The following is a 16,556-nucleotide window of genomic DNA, read 5'->3' as shown; positions in this document are numbered from 1 at the left end:
AAAAATATATTGTTGCAGATTGAGTGATCATGTAGAAGACAAAACTAAACTGCCTATTCTCATTTTCCCTGAAGGTGAGTAGTTTTAGTTTTTTTCCTTAGTTACTGCTTTGAACATTACTACAGTAGTTTCTATTACTGGGTTTTTGCTGTTACTCTTACCTTAATATAATTTCCTATCCCCATTTGTAAACACTAACCTTTTCCCCATAGGCACCTGCATCAACAACACTTCAGTAATGATGTTCAAAAAGGGCAGCTTTGAGATTGGCTCTACAGTCTACCCTGTGGCCATCAAGGTGAGAGAGAGAGAGAGAGAGAGAGAGAGAGAGAGAGAGAGAGAGAGAGACAACATTTTGTCAGACGTTATTGTCAGGCAAATAACTGTTGGTCGCACTGTAATTGATTGTTAATTAACATAAACACATTTAGCATCTCCTGGCTTCCACACAAGCCACTGATGCAAACCTTTGGAACGCCTACATTTGAAAAAGTATTAAACCATGTAACATAGCCTTCACCTTCACAATAAATCCATTATTTATTGTAGGCAGGTCTAAAGAAGCATGATATGAAGAACATGTAGTCTATTTCATAACAGAATAGCATACGCTGAGTTGTCCTTATCTGGCTGATCTGGCTATGTCAAATGGCTGTGGGCTACATTAGTTAATTTAGCAGACAAGATTTGTTTAGAATTCCGTGGCATTATTTTATAGTATGATGAATACAATTGAACAAAGCTGAATAAAATAGAAATGATATTTTCTACAAACAATTTGAGGGATTGCGCACGTGTTAAGCTGTTAACAAAGAAATACGTACTCCTATCTGCTTAGTTTAGAGCAGGGGTGTCAAAGTCAAATGGACGGAGGGCCAAATAAAAAATTTAGCTACAAGCCGAGGGCCGGACTGTTCGAATGTTCATTGAAAAAATTTTAAATGACGCATATAGTCTAGTGAACCTAATTGAACCTACTGAAAACCTAACAAATATATTCCAATATGATCAGATAAATAAAGCAATATTTTCTTATGGCTCTGTCAGTAATCTTTAATTTTCAACAGACACAAAAGACAAATTTCCTTTATATAAAAATCCCCATAACATGAACATTAAATGAAAGAAACCGGTATTCAAGGCACCATCAGTAGCCTATATTTTCTATTTTAGCAAAAGTGGGCTAAATTTACTTCAAAGAAAAAAACAATAATAGCAATTTTCTATCATCCACTCAACTGAAATATTTTTAAAATATAATTGGATTGAAATACAATAAAATAAAGTGCAAAAATCTATTAATCAAAAACAACACTTTGTTTAAGGAGAAGTAACATGCAGTGAAAACAAATATTAAACTTTAACTTTTAAACTTGAACTGAGTAAAAACTCTAAATATGTGATTGCACAGTAATGTTCACTTGTTTGAGGTTGAGGGTGATACTTGGTGGTGTCCCATCTTTTCCACAAGTTCATCAATGTTCGGGGTAAGGCTCTGAGCTGAGGAAATCCTCAGAATTGAGTGGAGGTGTTCAGCAGTAAGTCGACTTCTGTGTGATGTTTTGTTCAAGTTCATCAAAGAAAACAGTTGTTCACACAGGTATGTGCTGCCAAACATAGACAACGTTTGAGCAGCCTGGATGCGCAGCTGGGGCATTGTGTCGGGGAGGAAACGGGCGAACTCCGCAGCACCCACTGCCGCATATTTTGCCCTCAGTGCATCATTGCATTGGAGGTCAATCAACTCCATTTGGAGGTTTGGTGGTGAGCTTTCCACGTCAACAGCAAATGGGTTACCGAGCAGTTCCAACCTGCTTTTTTGTGCTTCAAAGTCAGCAAATCGGCGTCGAAAGTCAGCGGCAAGCATACCTATTTTATCAGCCAACTGTGCGCTCGGGAACGCACTGGTAGAGAGCTTCTCTTTCATGGTCTGGCAGCTGGGAAAGTGGCTCAAATTTTCTTTCCGCATCTGCGTCTCCCACAGAGTCAGTTTGGTTTTAAATGCCTTCACTGTACTGTACATATCAGAGATGACACGATCCCGACCCTGCAGCTGCAAGTTCATTGCATTCAGATGACTCGTAATGTCACACAGAAAAGCCATTTCACACAGAAACATTTCGTCTCGGAGTTGTGTTGTGTCTTTCCCTTTGCTGTCCAAGAACAGACAAATCTCCTCACGAAGCTCGAAACATCTTTGAAGCACCTTTCCCTGGCTTAGCCATCGCACCTCTGTGTGATAAGGCAAATCACCATGCTCCGTTTCTAACTCCGTCAGAAATGCCTTGAACTGGCGGTGATTCAAACCTTTGGCTCTGATAAAGTTAACTGTGCGCGTGATGATGCTCATTACATGCTCCATTTTCAAGGCTTTACCGCACAACGCTTCCTGGTGTATGATACAATGATAAGCTGTCAGCTCACCTGTCGCGTTTTCCTCTTGCATCTTTTCCCGTATCTTCGCCACCAGTCCGCTCCTGTGTCCACACATCGCAGGTGCTCCATCGGTTGTCAAACCCACAAGTTTTTCCCAAGGCAGCTCCATCTCATTTACACATCTTGACACCTCTTCATACAAATCATGCCCCGTAGTTGTGCCATGCATAGGACGTAAAGCCAAAAACTCCTCTGTCACGCTTAGGCTGGAGTTGAATTGACAACTGGGCAATGTCAGAAATGTCGGTGCTCTCATCCACAGCCAAGGAATATGCAATGAAATCTTTTCCCTTTTTCACAAGCTGCTCTTTTAGATTGATGGACAACTGGTCTACTCTCGCGGCAATGGTGTTTCTGCTCAGACTCACATTTAAAAAGAGTTGCCTTTTTTCTGGGCAAACTTCGTCACAAACTTTAATCATGCAGTTTTTGATGAAATCCCCCTCCGTAAATGGCCGGGCTGATTTAGCGATCTCTTCTGCCAAAATAAAACTGGCCTTGACAGCAGCCTGGCCTTGTGATTTGGCTTTTTTGAACAGAGCCTGTCGAGATTTGAGGCCTCGTTTTAATTCCTCTGCCTTTTGTAGCCTTTGTTCCATGTCCATATTCTTGTTTTTGTCCGCGTGTTTCGTTTCATAATGTCGTCTCAGATTATACTCTTTCAGTACCGCCACACTTTCTCCACACAGAAGACACACAGGTTTTCCAGCTACCTCCGTGAACAAATACTCCGACTCCCACCTTGTTTGAAACCCCGGTTCTCAGTGTCCACCTTCCGTTTTGCCATTTTTGATGGGTATCTGAAAGTTAATTTTACTGTGATGCTGACAACTGCTGTGCCAATAAATATTGAAATGAAGCAGCCTACTGCTCGGTGCGTCACCGTTGCATTGTGGGAAATGTAGTATTGGTGCGTGTAAAAGATCTGCGGGCTGCCGGCTTGCTGCGGTCTGCGGGCCGGTTCTAATAATAAATCAAGATCATCCCAGGGGCCGTAAAAAACCTTCTCGCGGGCCGGATGTGGCCCGCGGGCCTTGACTCTGACATATGTGGTTTAGAGTTATAAATGTAACGTTAGTTGTTCTACAAACGTTGGCCTATATGTTTAGATTTTTAATACATTTTAAGGCTGCATGATGGATGACTCTAATGATGATTTGAAAAAAATAGCTTGAAAAGAATGAGCTCTGCTTTGTTTTTTGCGCCGGCTGTACACACTACATAAATCACTCATTCCCAATTTGACAAGCACTTGATAATGCCCAGAATTTTAGGGTGGCATCCCCTTTGTGTGGCCGTAATGCATCCTAAAAACATCCATGCCTTTTGCGGCCAGCGGCCGTTGTGCGCTTCTCCCTGACTGCTGAGCTCTCTGAATCACCTCTAACTCACATTGCTCTCCATCACATGATCGGGTCTTTCTCACAGGCTACAAGTGAAGACAGACACATTGAGAAACTTTTGTTATTGACCAAATGCTTATTTTCCGCCATAATTTGCAAATAAATTCATTAAAAATCCTACAATGTGATTTTCTGGATTTTTCTTCTCATTTTGTCTGTCATAGTTGAAGTGTACCTATGATGGAAATTACAGGCCTCTCTCATCTTTTTAAGTGGGAGAACTTGCACAATTGGTGGCTGACTAAATACTTTTTTGCCCCACTGTATGTGTGAAATTTGTTGTGATTTAGAATAGACCATTATCATATATCGAAACAGGGGCGGCAGGAAAAAATACAGGTCATCTATGCACTCAAATAGCGAATGGAGGACGCCTTTCCCTTGGTTCATATTCATGCCAGCCAGGTAGGCTATACTCCTGTTGTAAAGATAAGCAATGTGCTTAATATTAGGAAAGTTGAGAAATAGATATAGTAAGGCCTAGCCTATACAAAGCTAATGAGTGCTGAGTACCAGGCAGTTAGCAAGTTTGGTAGGCTACTAATGACCAGCAGCAGCATCAGAGCTTGGAGAAGCCTAATTACCTTGGCTAAATGGTCACATGGAATTTGACTGCCTGCAATGAGTCGTAACCGCCGGTGTGGCGGTAATACGGTCACCGCAACAGCCTTATGTATGTGTGTGCGCATGTGTGCGTGTACGTGTGCGGTGTGTTTTCCCCTCTGTCTTCCAGTATTAATCAGTATTACGTTCCTGTCCCCAACAGTACGACCCCCGCTTTGGAGATGCCTTCTGGAACAGCAGCCAGTTTGGGATGGTCAACTACCTGCTGAGGATGATGAGCAGCTGGGCCATTGTGTGCAGCGTGTGGTACCTGCCACCCATGACCAGAGAGGTTAGTTTGGAAAAAAACTCACCTTTTTATTTTAAATTATATTTTTCTCAGAAATATCACTGACAGGTTGGAGGATAGCTGTGACATTGATTAAACACCCTAACAGGCTGACCACACCACTCGCGTCGTAAATTTAGGAATCTATGTTTTTCAATTATTGCACCCACACTGCTCGCGCGCATCAACGAGCATCTGCGTTGCCAAGTCCTGCCTCTCCCATCTACTCATTGGTTATACCCACGTGGGTGATTGAATGACGAACTGTGTTGCCGGTCAGTGTAGTAATACTATGAAAGTTTAGATGCCAATCACCAGATAAGTTCAAAGATGAAAAAGCCTGGAAGGAGGAGAGATGACTAGAAACGATTCGGTTGACCGTTTTATGTGTGGATTAACTGTCGGAGTAGAGGACCATATCCCAGACCATATCCCATATCCCAGAACAAATTAGCTAGCAACAGCAAGCTAGCTAAATAGGACAAATTAGCTAGCAAGTGCAAGTTAACTAGCTAAATTGCCATAAATGTTTAATGCTTTTCGACCTGTCCCCAAATTAATGTAATTGGTTCAGAGTTCGTTTTGATATTTCAACCTGCGTGTCGTGATCGCGTCGCAACGCGCAGCCGGTTTGGGTTCCGTGTAAGAGCTTATGTTTTTTTCTGGCCGTTGTGCATTGTTTGATGGCAGTTAAATGACATTTTATTAGCACGTCTAGCTCCAGTGAAGTTAATACTGTCAACATTTTAGAAGGTGTAGTCAAGCTAACCTCCCTGAAGTGACCTGTTTTGTGTGGTTAATATTAGTGCCATTGCACAGCCTCTCATTTCAATCCACCAGTGTTACTAATATTGAATGGATGCATATGATGCACTCCTTTCTTTGACCTCATCTTGGCATGATTTACCTAGGACATGCTCAAGTCACCCAGAGTTTGCATTTCTGATGCAAATAAATCCTGGTTTGAGTCGGTTTTCAAATCTGCATTCACCTTCTTTAATATTTAAGGTTGAGATGGCCTCTCCCAGCTCCCACCCCTGATTTAAGGAAATGTGATTCAAAGCAGTATTTCGAGAGGCTAGTATGGCTGCCTCCTTTAGACATGCAGGCTTATACACTTGCTGGTTTGTCTCATGTTGGGTTGTCTTTCAATGTTATTTGTCACATGCACCTAATACAACAGGTTTAGACCTTAACTTGAAATGCTAACTTACAAGCCCTTAACCAATAATGCAGTTCAGGAAATAGAGTTAAGATAATAATGTAAATATTACAGGTGGCCATTTGATTAATTGTTCATCAGTCTTATGGTTTGGGGGTAGAAGCTAATAAGGAGCCTTTTGGACCTAGACTTGGCGCTCCGGTACCACTTGCCATGCGGTAGCAGAGAGAGCACTCTGACTTAGGTGACTGTCTTTTTGGGCCTTCCTCTGACACCGCCTAATATATAGGTCCTGGGTGGCAGGAAGCTTGGCCCCAGTGATGTACTGGGCCGTACGCACTATCCTCTGCAGTACCTTATGGTCAGATGCCGAGCGCTTGCCATACCTGGAAGTGATGCAAACAGTCAGGATGCTCTTGATGGTGCAGCTGTAGAACATTTTGAGGATCTGGAGACCCATCTTTTCAGTCTCCTGACGGGGAAAAGGTGTTGTTGTGCCCTCTTCAGGACTGTCTTGGTGTGTTTGGACCATGATAGTTTGTTGGTGATGTGGACACCAAAGAACTTGAAACTCTCGACCCGCTCCACTACAGCCCTGTCAATGTGAATGGGTGCGTGTTCGGTCCTCCTTTTCCTGTAGTCCAACGATCAGCTCCTTTGTCTTGCTCACTTTGAGGGAAAGGTTGTACATTAAGGCTGATTGCACAACCAGAGCTTTACAAAGCCATTTGTGCCAGGATTGTGGATGTGCACTTAATGTATGTGACTTGGTGTAAGGAATTTAGATAATGATTTTAGAGTCTTTTGAGCCGGGTGTGGATGTGAACTTGGTCAGGCCTCGCTCATGAGTACAACCACCCACTTCTAAAACATGGTGTTCAGAGGCAGGGGTTAGCCAGCTTTGGGGCTCTGGCCATTGACTGATCGACCATCCCATCTTGATGTAGAAAGCAGGAGGGGAGTTTGGGAAGTTTTCCTTTCTCTAAATGTCAGAGTGGAAGGAACTCAGTGGGCTAGGATCCAACTGGTCCTCAGAGGTGTCCTGCCCTTTGATCAAATGTTCCACCTGCTGTTTGAACTAGTACTTAGAGCAGGCTTTTGGAGCAGCCTCCAGTCTCTCTGTCACCAGGGGATCCTAGTTACACAGCATCACACAGAATCAGATCAATCCATATTTAGAGATTATTCTCTTTCCTATGATGCATGGCCCATGAAATGCATTGTGCTTTATTCAATATCCCAGTTTATCAAACTGTACTTGATACTGCACTACATGCCAATTTAGCCCATTAGTGGCTGTAGACAATAGAAAGGATAACTGTTGGTCATTTATACAATAAGACCCTTTCCAGGAAATGTCTGATGCGTAGATGGGCAAGCCCCCTTTGTGTGTCGAACTGGTCTTCATCTATGATCTTTGTTTTCCTTTCTGAACAGGAAGGAGAGGATGCAGTCCAGTTTGCCAATCGGGTTAAAGCAGCTATCGCCAGGCAAGGTGGGCTGGTGGACTTGCTATGGTGAGTAATCCTGAACATCTGAGAACATATGTTCACATGGATTATACAGTGCCTTTACGAAGGTATTCACCCCCTTGGCATTTTTCCTATTTTGTTGCCTTACAACCTGGAATTAAAATAGATTTTTGGGGGGGTTTGTATCATTTGATTTGCATAACATGCCTACCACTTTGAAAATGCAAAATGTGTTTTTTTGTGAAACAAAAAAACTGAAAACTTGATCTCGCTTAACTATTCACCCTCCCAAAGTCAATACTTTTTAGAGCCACCTTTTGAAGGAATTACAGCTGCAAGTCTCTTGGGATATGTCTCTATAAGCTTGGCACATCTAGCCACTGGGATTTTTGGCCATTCTTCAAGGCAAAACTGCTCCAGCTCCTTCAAGTTGGATGGGTTCCTACCGGTGTACAGCAATCTTTAAGTCATACCACAGCTTCTCAATTGGATTGAAGTCTGGGCTTTGACTAGGCCATTCCAAGACATTTAAATGCTTAAACCACTCAAGTGTTTCTGTAGCAATATGCTTAGGGTCATTGGCCTGCTGGAAGGTGAACCTCCATCCCAGTCTCAAATCTCTGGAAGACTGAGACAGGTTTCCCTCAAGAATTTTCCTCTATTTAGCGCCATCCATCATTCCTTCAATTCTGACCACTTTTCCAGTCCCTGCCGAGGAATAACATGGTGTTTTCGGGGTATTGAGAGGTGTTGGAGTTTGTGCCAGACATAGCGTTTTCCTTGATGGCCAAAAAGCTTAATTTTAGTCTCATCTGACCAGAGTACTTCCATATGATTGGGGAGTCTCCCATATGCATTTTGATGAACACAAAACATGTTTGCTTATTTTCTTCTTTAAGCAATGGTGTTTTTCTGGCCACTCTTCTGTAAAGCCCAGCTCTGTGGAGTGTACGGCTTAAATTGGTCCTATGGACAGATACTCCAATCTCCTCTGTGGAGCTTTGTAGCTCCTTCAGGGTTATCTTTGGTCTCTTTGTTGCCTCTCTGATTAATGCCCTCCTTGCCTGGTCTGTGAGTTTTGGTGGGCGGCCCTCTCTTGGCAGGTTTGTTGTGGTGTCATATCCTTTCAATTTTTTAATAATGGATTTAATGGTGCTCCTTTCGGATATTTTTTTATAACCCAACCCTGATCTGTACTTCTCCACAACTTTGTCCCTGACCTGTTTGGAGAGCTCCTTGATCTTCATGGTACCGCTTGCTTGGTGGTGCAACCTTGTTTAGTGGTGTTGCAGACTCTGTGGCCTTTCAGAACAGGTGTATATATACTGAGATCATGTGACAGATCATGTGACACTTAGATTGCACACAGGTGGACTTTATTTAATTAATTATGTGACTTCTGAAGGTAATTGGTTGCACCAGATCTTATTTAGGGGCTTCATAGCAAAGGGGGTGAATACATATGCACACACCACTTTTCCATGTAAAAAAATATATATAATATAATATAATAATATATAAAGTTATTTTTTTCATTTCACTTCACCAATTTGGACTATTTTGTGTATGTCCATTACATGAAATCCAAATAAAAATCCATTTCAATTACAGGCTGTAATGCAACAAAATAGGAAAAACGCCAAGGGCGGTGAATACTTTTGCAAGGCACTGTACATATCAGGTCTGTATCGTTGTTAAACCCAACTCAGTTTTGCTCTAATGTATCACCTTGTGGGCATCACAGAATACTGTGTAATGAAGGGTTCCCCAAAATAAGACTGTAAATACACCAGCAAATCACCCCAGTGATTTGAATTTTGGAAATCTTTTCCAAATTATTCCCACATATAATGGAGAGATTTGAAAAGAAATTATTATGTTTTTGTCAAATATTATATCTGTTTTGGCTTCTTGTGGTCAATTTGCAGTCTACAAATGATTTGTAATTATGTTCCGGATCCCTTTACCCCTTACTCAAGAAACAATCGTCCCTTGGCTAAATCTAGTGGATGATCCCTGGTGTAATGGATTTGTGAATTATGTTGTTGTTTCTTTGTAGGGATGGAGGTTTAAAGCGAGGGAAGGTAAAAGACACCTTCAAAGAGGAGCAACAAAAGTTATACAGCAAAATGCTAGTGGGAACCCAAGAGGACCGCAGTCGTTCTTGAAGACAAATGCAAGGAGTTTAAGATGATCAAGACCCACTTGGGGACCACCGAATGGACAGTAAAGGAGTTTTTGACTTGGAATACTCCCACCCTCATGTCAGGAATATTTCACTTGGTGGACTTGCTAAGTCCACTCAGCTTGGCATTTCAAGTTCTCATTGCTGTTACAGCCCATTCTGGGCCTTGTCTCTGTTTCTAATGAACTGGCCTCTACTGTACCAGTGTGACATGAAACTGCTCACTACGATGGTTTGTTGTCTTCGCTGATGGTGACAAAACTGTATTTTGAGTGACTAATGTATGTATGTCCTTCATTGAGTTAATGTATATGTCTTGTTCTTATCATTTCTCTTTTTTTGTTTTATTATTGTTAATAGTAATTATGACAGTTATTATCATAATTGTTCTTTAAGTTACAAGAGATATGTGTGGAGATGTACTGTAGCAATGCAACATAGAGAAGTACTGTCAAGTTTGTACTGAAGGGGAAAACTGTGACCATGATGGGAAATGCATGAATGGCTTGTTCCCAACACGACCAAGATGGTGAGGTGCCACGTAAATATGTTTCTAATACTTTTTTATTGTTTGTTTTTTTAGATGAAAAAAAGCCTTTTGTTTTAAAGGTCCAATGCAGCTGTTTTAATCTCAATATCAAATCATTTCTGGGTAGCAATTAAGTACCTTACTGTGATTGTTTTCAATTAAAATGGTCAAAAAGAAACCAGGAAAGCTTCTTAGCAAAGAGCAATTTCTCAAGCAAGAATTTTGCTAGGACTGCCTGGGAGTGGTGAGTGAAAAACAGAAAACTGCCTGTTATTGGCAGAGAGGGCTAGAACTCTTATTTATTCGTCTATTAACGATTTACCTCCTAGTGATGTCACCAGGCAGGCCAAGACTCCATCCTACCAAAACTTCAGGCGGTCTTTTGAAACAGCTTACACTAAAAGGGCATTATTATCATTGTCACAATTGCACAGTATTATTCCCACCTCATAATGTGGAAATATATATAGAACACAGGAAAATCACATTTGACTGCACTGGGCCTTTAAGCATTGTATTCATGTGTAAAATATGGGAGTTGTGTTAAAGTGGAGCTTGTTTTTGTTTTCTTTGTTTCTGTTGTGATGAATATACATTCTCAGTGACTGGTGGGGGTTGTTGAAATGTAGTAGATACTCAACTTTTGTCACATCTAAACTAGCCTACCTTATCTCAATTAACACTTACACCTGCCTCCCACCCTTATCTACCGTGAAGCTACTTTCTGAGCTGTGTAAAGACTGAGGCCTCTGCCATCGACACCTCACGATAGCTGTAGTTTAAGCAGCATTGTGTGCTTTTAATTTGTTTACTTCCTAATTATTTGTTATAACATGGTTAAAACGTGATATCATACCGGGCCATGGATGTGAAAAGTATGCCTTGTTCCCTAGCTGCTCTATTAATACTTCCATGAAGGCTTCTCATCATCTACTGTGGGAATTCTCATGCCAAATGCACTCCAGAAAGTGAGGGGGCCTGAAGGAGAAAATGAAAGTACAGCTGCAGAGTTAGACTGATTCCCTGCGCGGCTGCAGTGCAAGCCTAGTGGAAATCCCTGGCCATCGCCTTCCTCAAACTCCTGTTTGGTTCTCTCATCCCTGTATACATTGCTGTACCAAGGGTATAGACGTTTAGATCAAAATCTGTCCAATGTTGACCAATAAAAACCCAAGGATGAAGATATCAAAGTTGTGCAAGTTTCATTGATGTAAAATGAGATGCTAAGAGCTCTGTCAATGCTAGCCATTCTTTTCACTACTCCTCATTAGTATACAAAACACACTTGTCTTGTTGAAAAGAGTGGCCTTAGTGACCTCTGGAACTCATAAGAAGAAGGATTCCATCAGCATTCAAAGCATGAAGCTTGCATTCGGGTAAGGAAGGTTGCCAGTTGTTGCTTAGTTGACCTTACCTTTTATCCTGTACCAGGTTCCTTTCAATATTTTGTTGACTACTTGACCACATTTGGGCGGCAGGGTAGCCTAGTGGTTAGAGCATTGGACTAGTAACCGAAAGGTTGCAAGTTCAAATCCCCGAGCTGACAAGGTACAAAATCTGTTGTTCTGCCCCTGAACAGGCAGTTAACCCACTGTTTCTAGGCCGTCATTGAAAATAAGAATTTGTTCTTAACTGACTTGCCTAGTAAAATAAAGGTAAAAATAAATAAATGCTTGGTGTGTTATTGATGGGATATTTGGTGTTCCTTCATACAGTATGTTCAACAAGACCCTTTCCAGAACATGTCTAATACTCAGGGAGCCAAGTCCCCTTTTGTGTGTGGTCTTCATCTATGATCCGTGTCTTCCTTTCTAAGCAGGAAGGAGATGATGCAGTCCAATTTGGCAATCATGTGTTACATGAAAACACACTTGGATAGGCATGTTGAAAAGAGTGGCCTTTGTGACATCTGGAACCCCTAAGAATCAGCATTCAAACCATGAAGTTGGCATTCCATTATGAAACTTTGCCAGCATTGGGCCTGCTGGCCGGGTGAGGCTGTGCTGCTTTAATAATGGTTGATTGGGTTGAATAAATACTTTTTTTTGTGGGAATCTGAATGGTTGATAGGGTTGTGCTAATCCTTGGCTTACTGAACAATATTCTGTGCCCAGTTGTCCACTGCGGGAAGAGTGCCTACCTACTGTTAATTAACCTTCCTTTTGAGGGTGATATATTCTATATCAATCCAATATCTGACCATGCACTTAGGGACGTGTTGTCCAGCCAGGACTCCTTTCTGCCAGGGTAAATTATTGCCAGCCTGCATCCCAACAGTGAGGAACTGCCTCAGTAGCCTTTCAGGGGGAATTTCCCTTTTAGGTGGCTTTGTTTACACTGCTGATGGACAGGGCAACATAATGTTCTGCCAGGCATCAAATGGATTTATTGACACGGCTGGACAAAGCACACAATATGCAGAGGAGCAATAGGAAGCAATGTGCAAACCTCAAAGGTTGGTTGTGTAAACCATGACATGGTTTAGCAACTCGCAACAAACACTATTAAGGGTCCTGGGCCTCTGCCCCTTTCTGTGCTTTGCTCGGAACTATCTTTACTCTTTCTATGCAGATTCAGACCGAGGCTAGTTCAAGACCAAAATAATGCAACCCAACATGGAAGCAAATTACATGGTAAGGACAGTGGCGGGCATATCATTAGGCAGAAGAGGCAATTGTCTCAGACCTTGCATCATCATGGGAACTGGGCATAATAAAAATATACTAGGAATTTCTTCCTAATATCTCAGCAGCAGCTAAATATGCAAGAAGCTTCAAAGTTGCAAAGGAAATGGGGAGGGAGGGGGGTTTTTCCTGGCCGCTGTACCCAGGTTAATGAGACCACATTGTTGCCCCCAAAAAGTAAATGAATCCATACAGCTGAATAATAATTCATAATAGATCAATTATTTTTTTCATATTAATATTAATATAATCCAAGTTTTTCTCATAAAAGTAGAAACAAGTAATAATAAATGTATATTTAATTTTAACAGAAAAATTACCTAATGCATTTAGTAAAAAGAACAGTGCTGCTGATAATACTGCCATCGTCATCGGGCAGAGGACATGTACAGTGGGTATAGAAAGTTACCACCCCCTTTCAAAGTGTTCACATTTTGATGCCTTTTGATGACTGGCCTTTATGGCAAAGACTGGTCAATGTGTTCATGTGACAACAATATCACAAGCTCTCCACAAATCTGGCATCTATGTGAGGGTGGTAAGAAAAAAAACACTCCTCAAAAAAAGCCACTTCAAGTTTCATTTGAGCTTTGCCAAAAAGCACATTGTAAATTCTGAGGCTAAGTGGCAAAAAGGTGCTGTGGTCAGATGAGAACAAAATGTAACGTGTTGGCGTGAACGCAAAACGATATGTCTGGCAAAAACCCAATACATCTTTCCAGTCAAAGAACACAATTCCTACAGTAAAGTACGGCGGTGGCAGCATCCTGTTGTGGGGGTGTTTCTCTTCAGCAGGGACTGGAGCACTTGTCAGGATAGAAGGGGAAATGGACAGTGCAAAATAATGACAGATTTTTAAGGAGAACCTGCAGCCCTCTACAAGGAATTTGAAAATGGTTCTCGTTTCAACATGACAAGGACCCAAAGCACACCGCCAAAGCAACCGTACAGTGGCTGACGGACAAGATGGTGAATGTCCTTGAGTGGCCTAGTTCGAGCCCCGACCTAAATCTCATCGAGAATCTGTGGAATGACTTGAAGAATGCAGTCCATGAGTTGTCAACGTGCAATTTGACTGAGCTTGAACAATTCTGCAAGGAAGAATGGGCCAATATTACATGTCTGTAATTCAAGCAAAAGGTGGTTCCAACAAGTATTAACTCAGGGGGGTGTTCACTTATCCAAATAGGGTATTTTACTGTTTTAATATTACGTTTTTTTTTTAACTGTAAAAGAATTCACTAGGATATTGTGGGTTACTGTGTGTAAATAAAGCTGAGAAAAGTCTGATTTGATGTGTTTTAATTTCTGGCTGTAAGGCAACAGAAGGTGAACATTTTGAAAGGGGGTGGAGACTTTCTATACCCACTGTACATGTAGCCCATGTTTCAGATGCTGTCTGGCACAGCAACCGATACATTGGCTACATATACAGTGCCTTGCGAAAGTATTCGGCCCCCTTGAACTTTGCGACCTTTTGCCACATTTCACGCTTCAAACATAAAGATATAAAACTGTATTTTTTTGTGAAGAATCAACAACAAGTGGGACACAATCATGAAGTGGAACGACATTTATTGTATATTTCAAACTTTTTTAACAAATCAAAAACTGAAAAATTGGGCATGCAAAATTATTCAGCCCCCTTAAGTTAATACTTTGTAGCGCCACATTTTGCTTCGATTACAGCTGTAAGTCGCTTGGGGTATGTCTCTATCAGTTTTGCACATCGAGAGACTGACATTTTTTCCCATTCCTCCTTGCAAAACAGCTCGAGCTCAGTGAGGTTTGATGGAGAGCATTTGTGAACAGCAGTTTTCAGTTCTTTCCACAGATTCTCGATTGGATTCAGGTCTGGACTTTGACTTGGCCATTCTAACACCTGGATATGTTTATTTTTGAACCATTCCATTGTAGATTTTGCTTTATGTTTTGGATCATTGTCTTGTTGGAAGACAAATCTCCGTCCCAGTCTCAGATCTTTTGCAGACTCCATCAGGTTTTCTTCCAGAATGGTCCTGTATTTGGCTCCATCCATCTTCCCATCAATTTTAACCATCTTCCCTGTCCCTGCTGAAGAAAAGCAGGCCCAAATCATGATGCTGCCACCACCATGTTTGACAGTGGGGATGGTGTATTCAGGGTGATGAGCTGTGTTGCTTTTACGCCAAACATAACGTTTTGCATTGTTGCCAAAAAGTTCAATTTTGGTTTCATCTGACCAGAGCACCTTCTTCCACATGATTGGTGTGTCTCCCAGGTGGCTTGTGGCAAACTTTAAACAACACTTTTTATGGAAATCTTTAAGAAATGGCTTTCTTCTTGCCACTCTTCCATAAAGGCCAGATTTGCGCAATATACGACTGATTGTTGTCCTATGGACAGAGTCTCCCACCTCAGCTGTAGATCTCTGCAGTTCATCCAGAGTGATCATGGGCCTTTTGGCTGCATCTCTGATCAGTCTTCTCCTTGTATGAGCTGAAAGTTTAGAGGGACGGCCATGCCTTGGTAGATTTGCAGTGGTCTGATACTCCTTCCATTTCAATATTATCGCTTGCACAGTGCTCCTTGGGATGTTTAAAGCTTGGGAAATCTTTTTGTATCCAAATCCGGCTTTAAACTTCTTCACAACAGTATGTCGGACCTGCCTGGTGTGTTCCTTGTTCTTCATGATGCTCTCTGCGCTTTTAACGGACCTCTGAGACTATCACAGTGCAGGTGCATTTATACGGAGACTTGATTACACACAGGTGGATTGTATTTATCATCATTAGTCATTTAGGTCAACATTGGATCATTCAGAGATCCTCACTGAACTTCTGGAGAGAGTTTGCTGCACTGAAAGTAAAGGGGCTGATTAATTTTGCACGCCCAATTTTTCAGTTTTTGATTTGTTAAAAAAGTTTGAAATATCCAATAAATGTCGTTCCACTTCATGATTGTGTCCCACTTGTTGTTGATTCTTCACAAAAAAAAGTTTAAGGGGGCCGAATCCTTTCGCAAGGCACTGTATTTAGTGAGACAGAGGTTTGCTGTTTCGCTCGCTCGGATGCTTTCTCTGGTGAGATAGTTTCAGCCACGTTTGGATGCTGTAATTATTTTGAATTAATGTGTGAAGATAACCTACTGTTTGAAGTCATTTGTTTGACACAAGTGAAAACAACACGACTGTGTCATTGAAAGGTATTACATTTTTTACAGTTAAATTGCATCTTTACTATAAAATAAGGTCTGACCTGATTGTTCAACAGCTCACCATAATAAGTGGTCTGTAGTTTGTCCTGTTATCAAGTAACAGAGTAGGCTGTGAGGTCAGTGAAAAGCTGAATGTGGAGTCAGAATTATGATCTTCACAATATCAGTGTATCTCTAAAAATGTGGATGTTCTAGTGCAGCACTGTCAATGTAGTGTCTGCTCAAAGATCATAGCATAAGTGTAAAACCATCATATTTCTATCTTGTCAAGCATGGTGACAGACAGTGGTGGGCACACATCCAAATGGTGCAGGTTAGGAATAAAGGATGGTGAGAAGGGGTCAATCCAATTAAATCACACAGCTCTGCTCTTTTGTTTCCAAATGAGTCAACCAGTTATGTTTTACAACAGCAGTGTCAGAGCTTGATGGAGTAGTTAATCAGAACTGTGCTTGGTCTTTTATCTTGTGGTCTTTGAACATTTTGCGTAGAGCAAACTGTTGCCAGCCCACTGACAATAAGAGATTGAACATGATACACAATGTCTATAAATTAATAGGCTACGTGTTTTTAAAAAAAATGTAGTTTGTTTTATTAT

General features: G+C 41.4%; 2 protein-coding genes across 4 annotated transcripts in view; one reads left to right on the top strand and one right to left on the bottom strand.

Moving 5' to 3' along the window:
* The window catches only part of LOC118393209 (glycerol-3-phosphate acyltransferase 4), a 43,271-nt gene extending 32,002 nt beyond the window's left edge, over window positions 1-11,269 (top strand). For all 3 annotated transcript variants that reach the window (XM_035785670.2, XM_035785669.2, XM_035785671.2), the window contains 5 exons: window positions 19-74; window positions 213-298; window positions 4,606-4,734; window positions 7,331-7,410; window positions 9,425-11,269. In XM_035785670.2, the coding sequence (XP_035641563.1) occupies window positions 19-74; window positions 213-298; window positions 4,606-4,734; window positions 7,331-7,410; window positions 9,425-9,533 (460 nt within the window). In that variant the 3' untranslated portion in view covers window positions 9,534-11,269. The remainder of the gene's footprint in view (window positions 1-18; window positions 75-212; window positions 299-4,605; window positions 4,735-7,330; window positions 7,411-9,424) is intronic.
* LOC118393200 (prolactin-releasing peptide receptor-like) overlaps window positions 1-16,556 on the bottom strand; it is a 377,063-nt gene that overhangs the window by 73,145 nt on the left and 287,362 nt on the right. The gene's annotated exons all lie outside the window — the stretch shown is intronic.

This window comes from Oncorhynchus keta, chromosome 14 (genome assembly GCF_023373465.1).
Source record: "Oncorhynchus keta strain PuntledgeMale-10-30-2019 chromosome 14, Oket_V2, whole genome shotgun sequence".
Lineage (NCBI taxonomy): Eukaryota > Metazoa > Chordata > Actinopteri > Salmoniformes > Salmonidae > Oncorhynchus > Oncorhynchus keta.
This window is presented reverse-complemented; position numbering and strand designations above follow the sequence as displayed.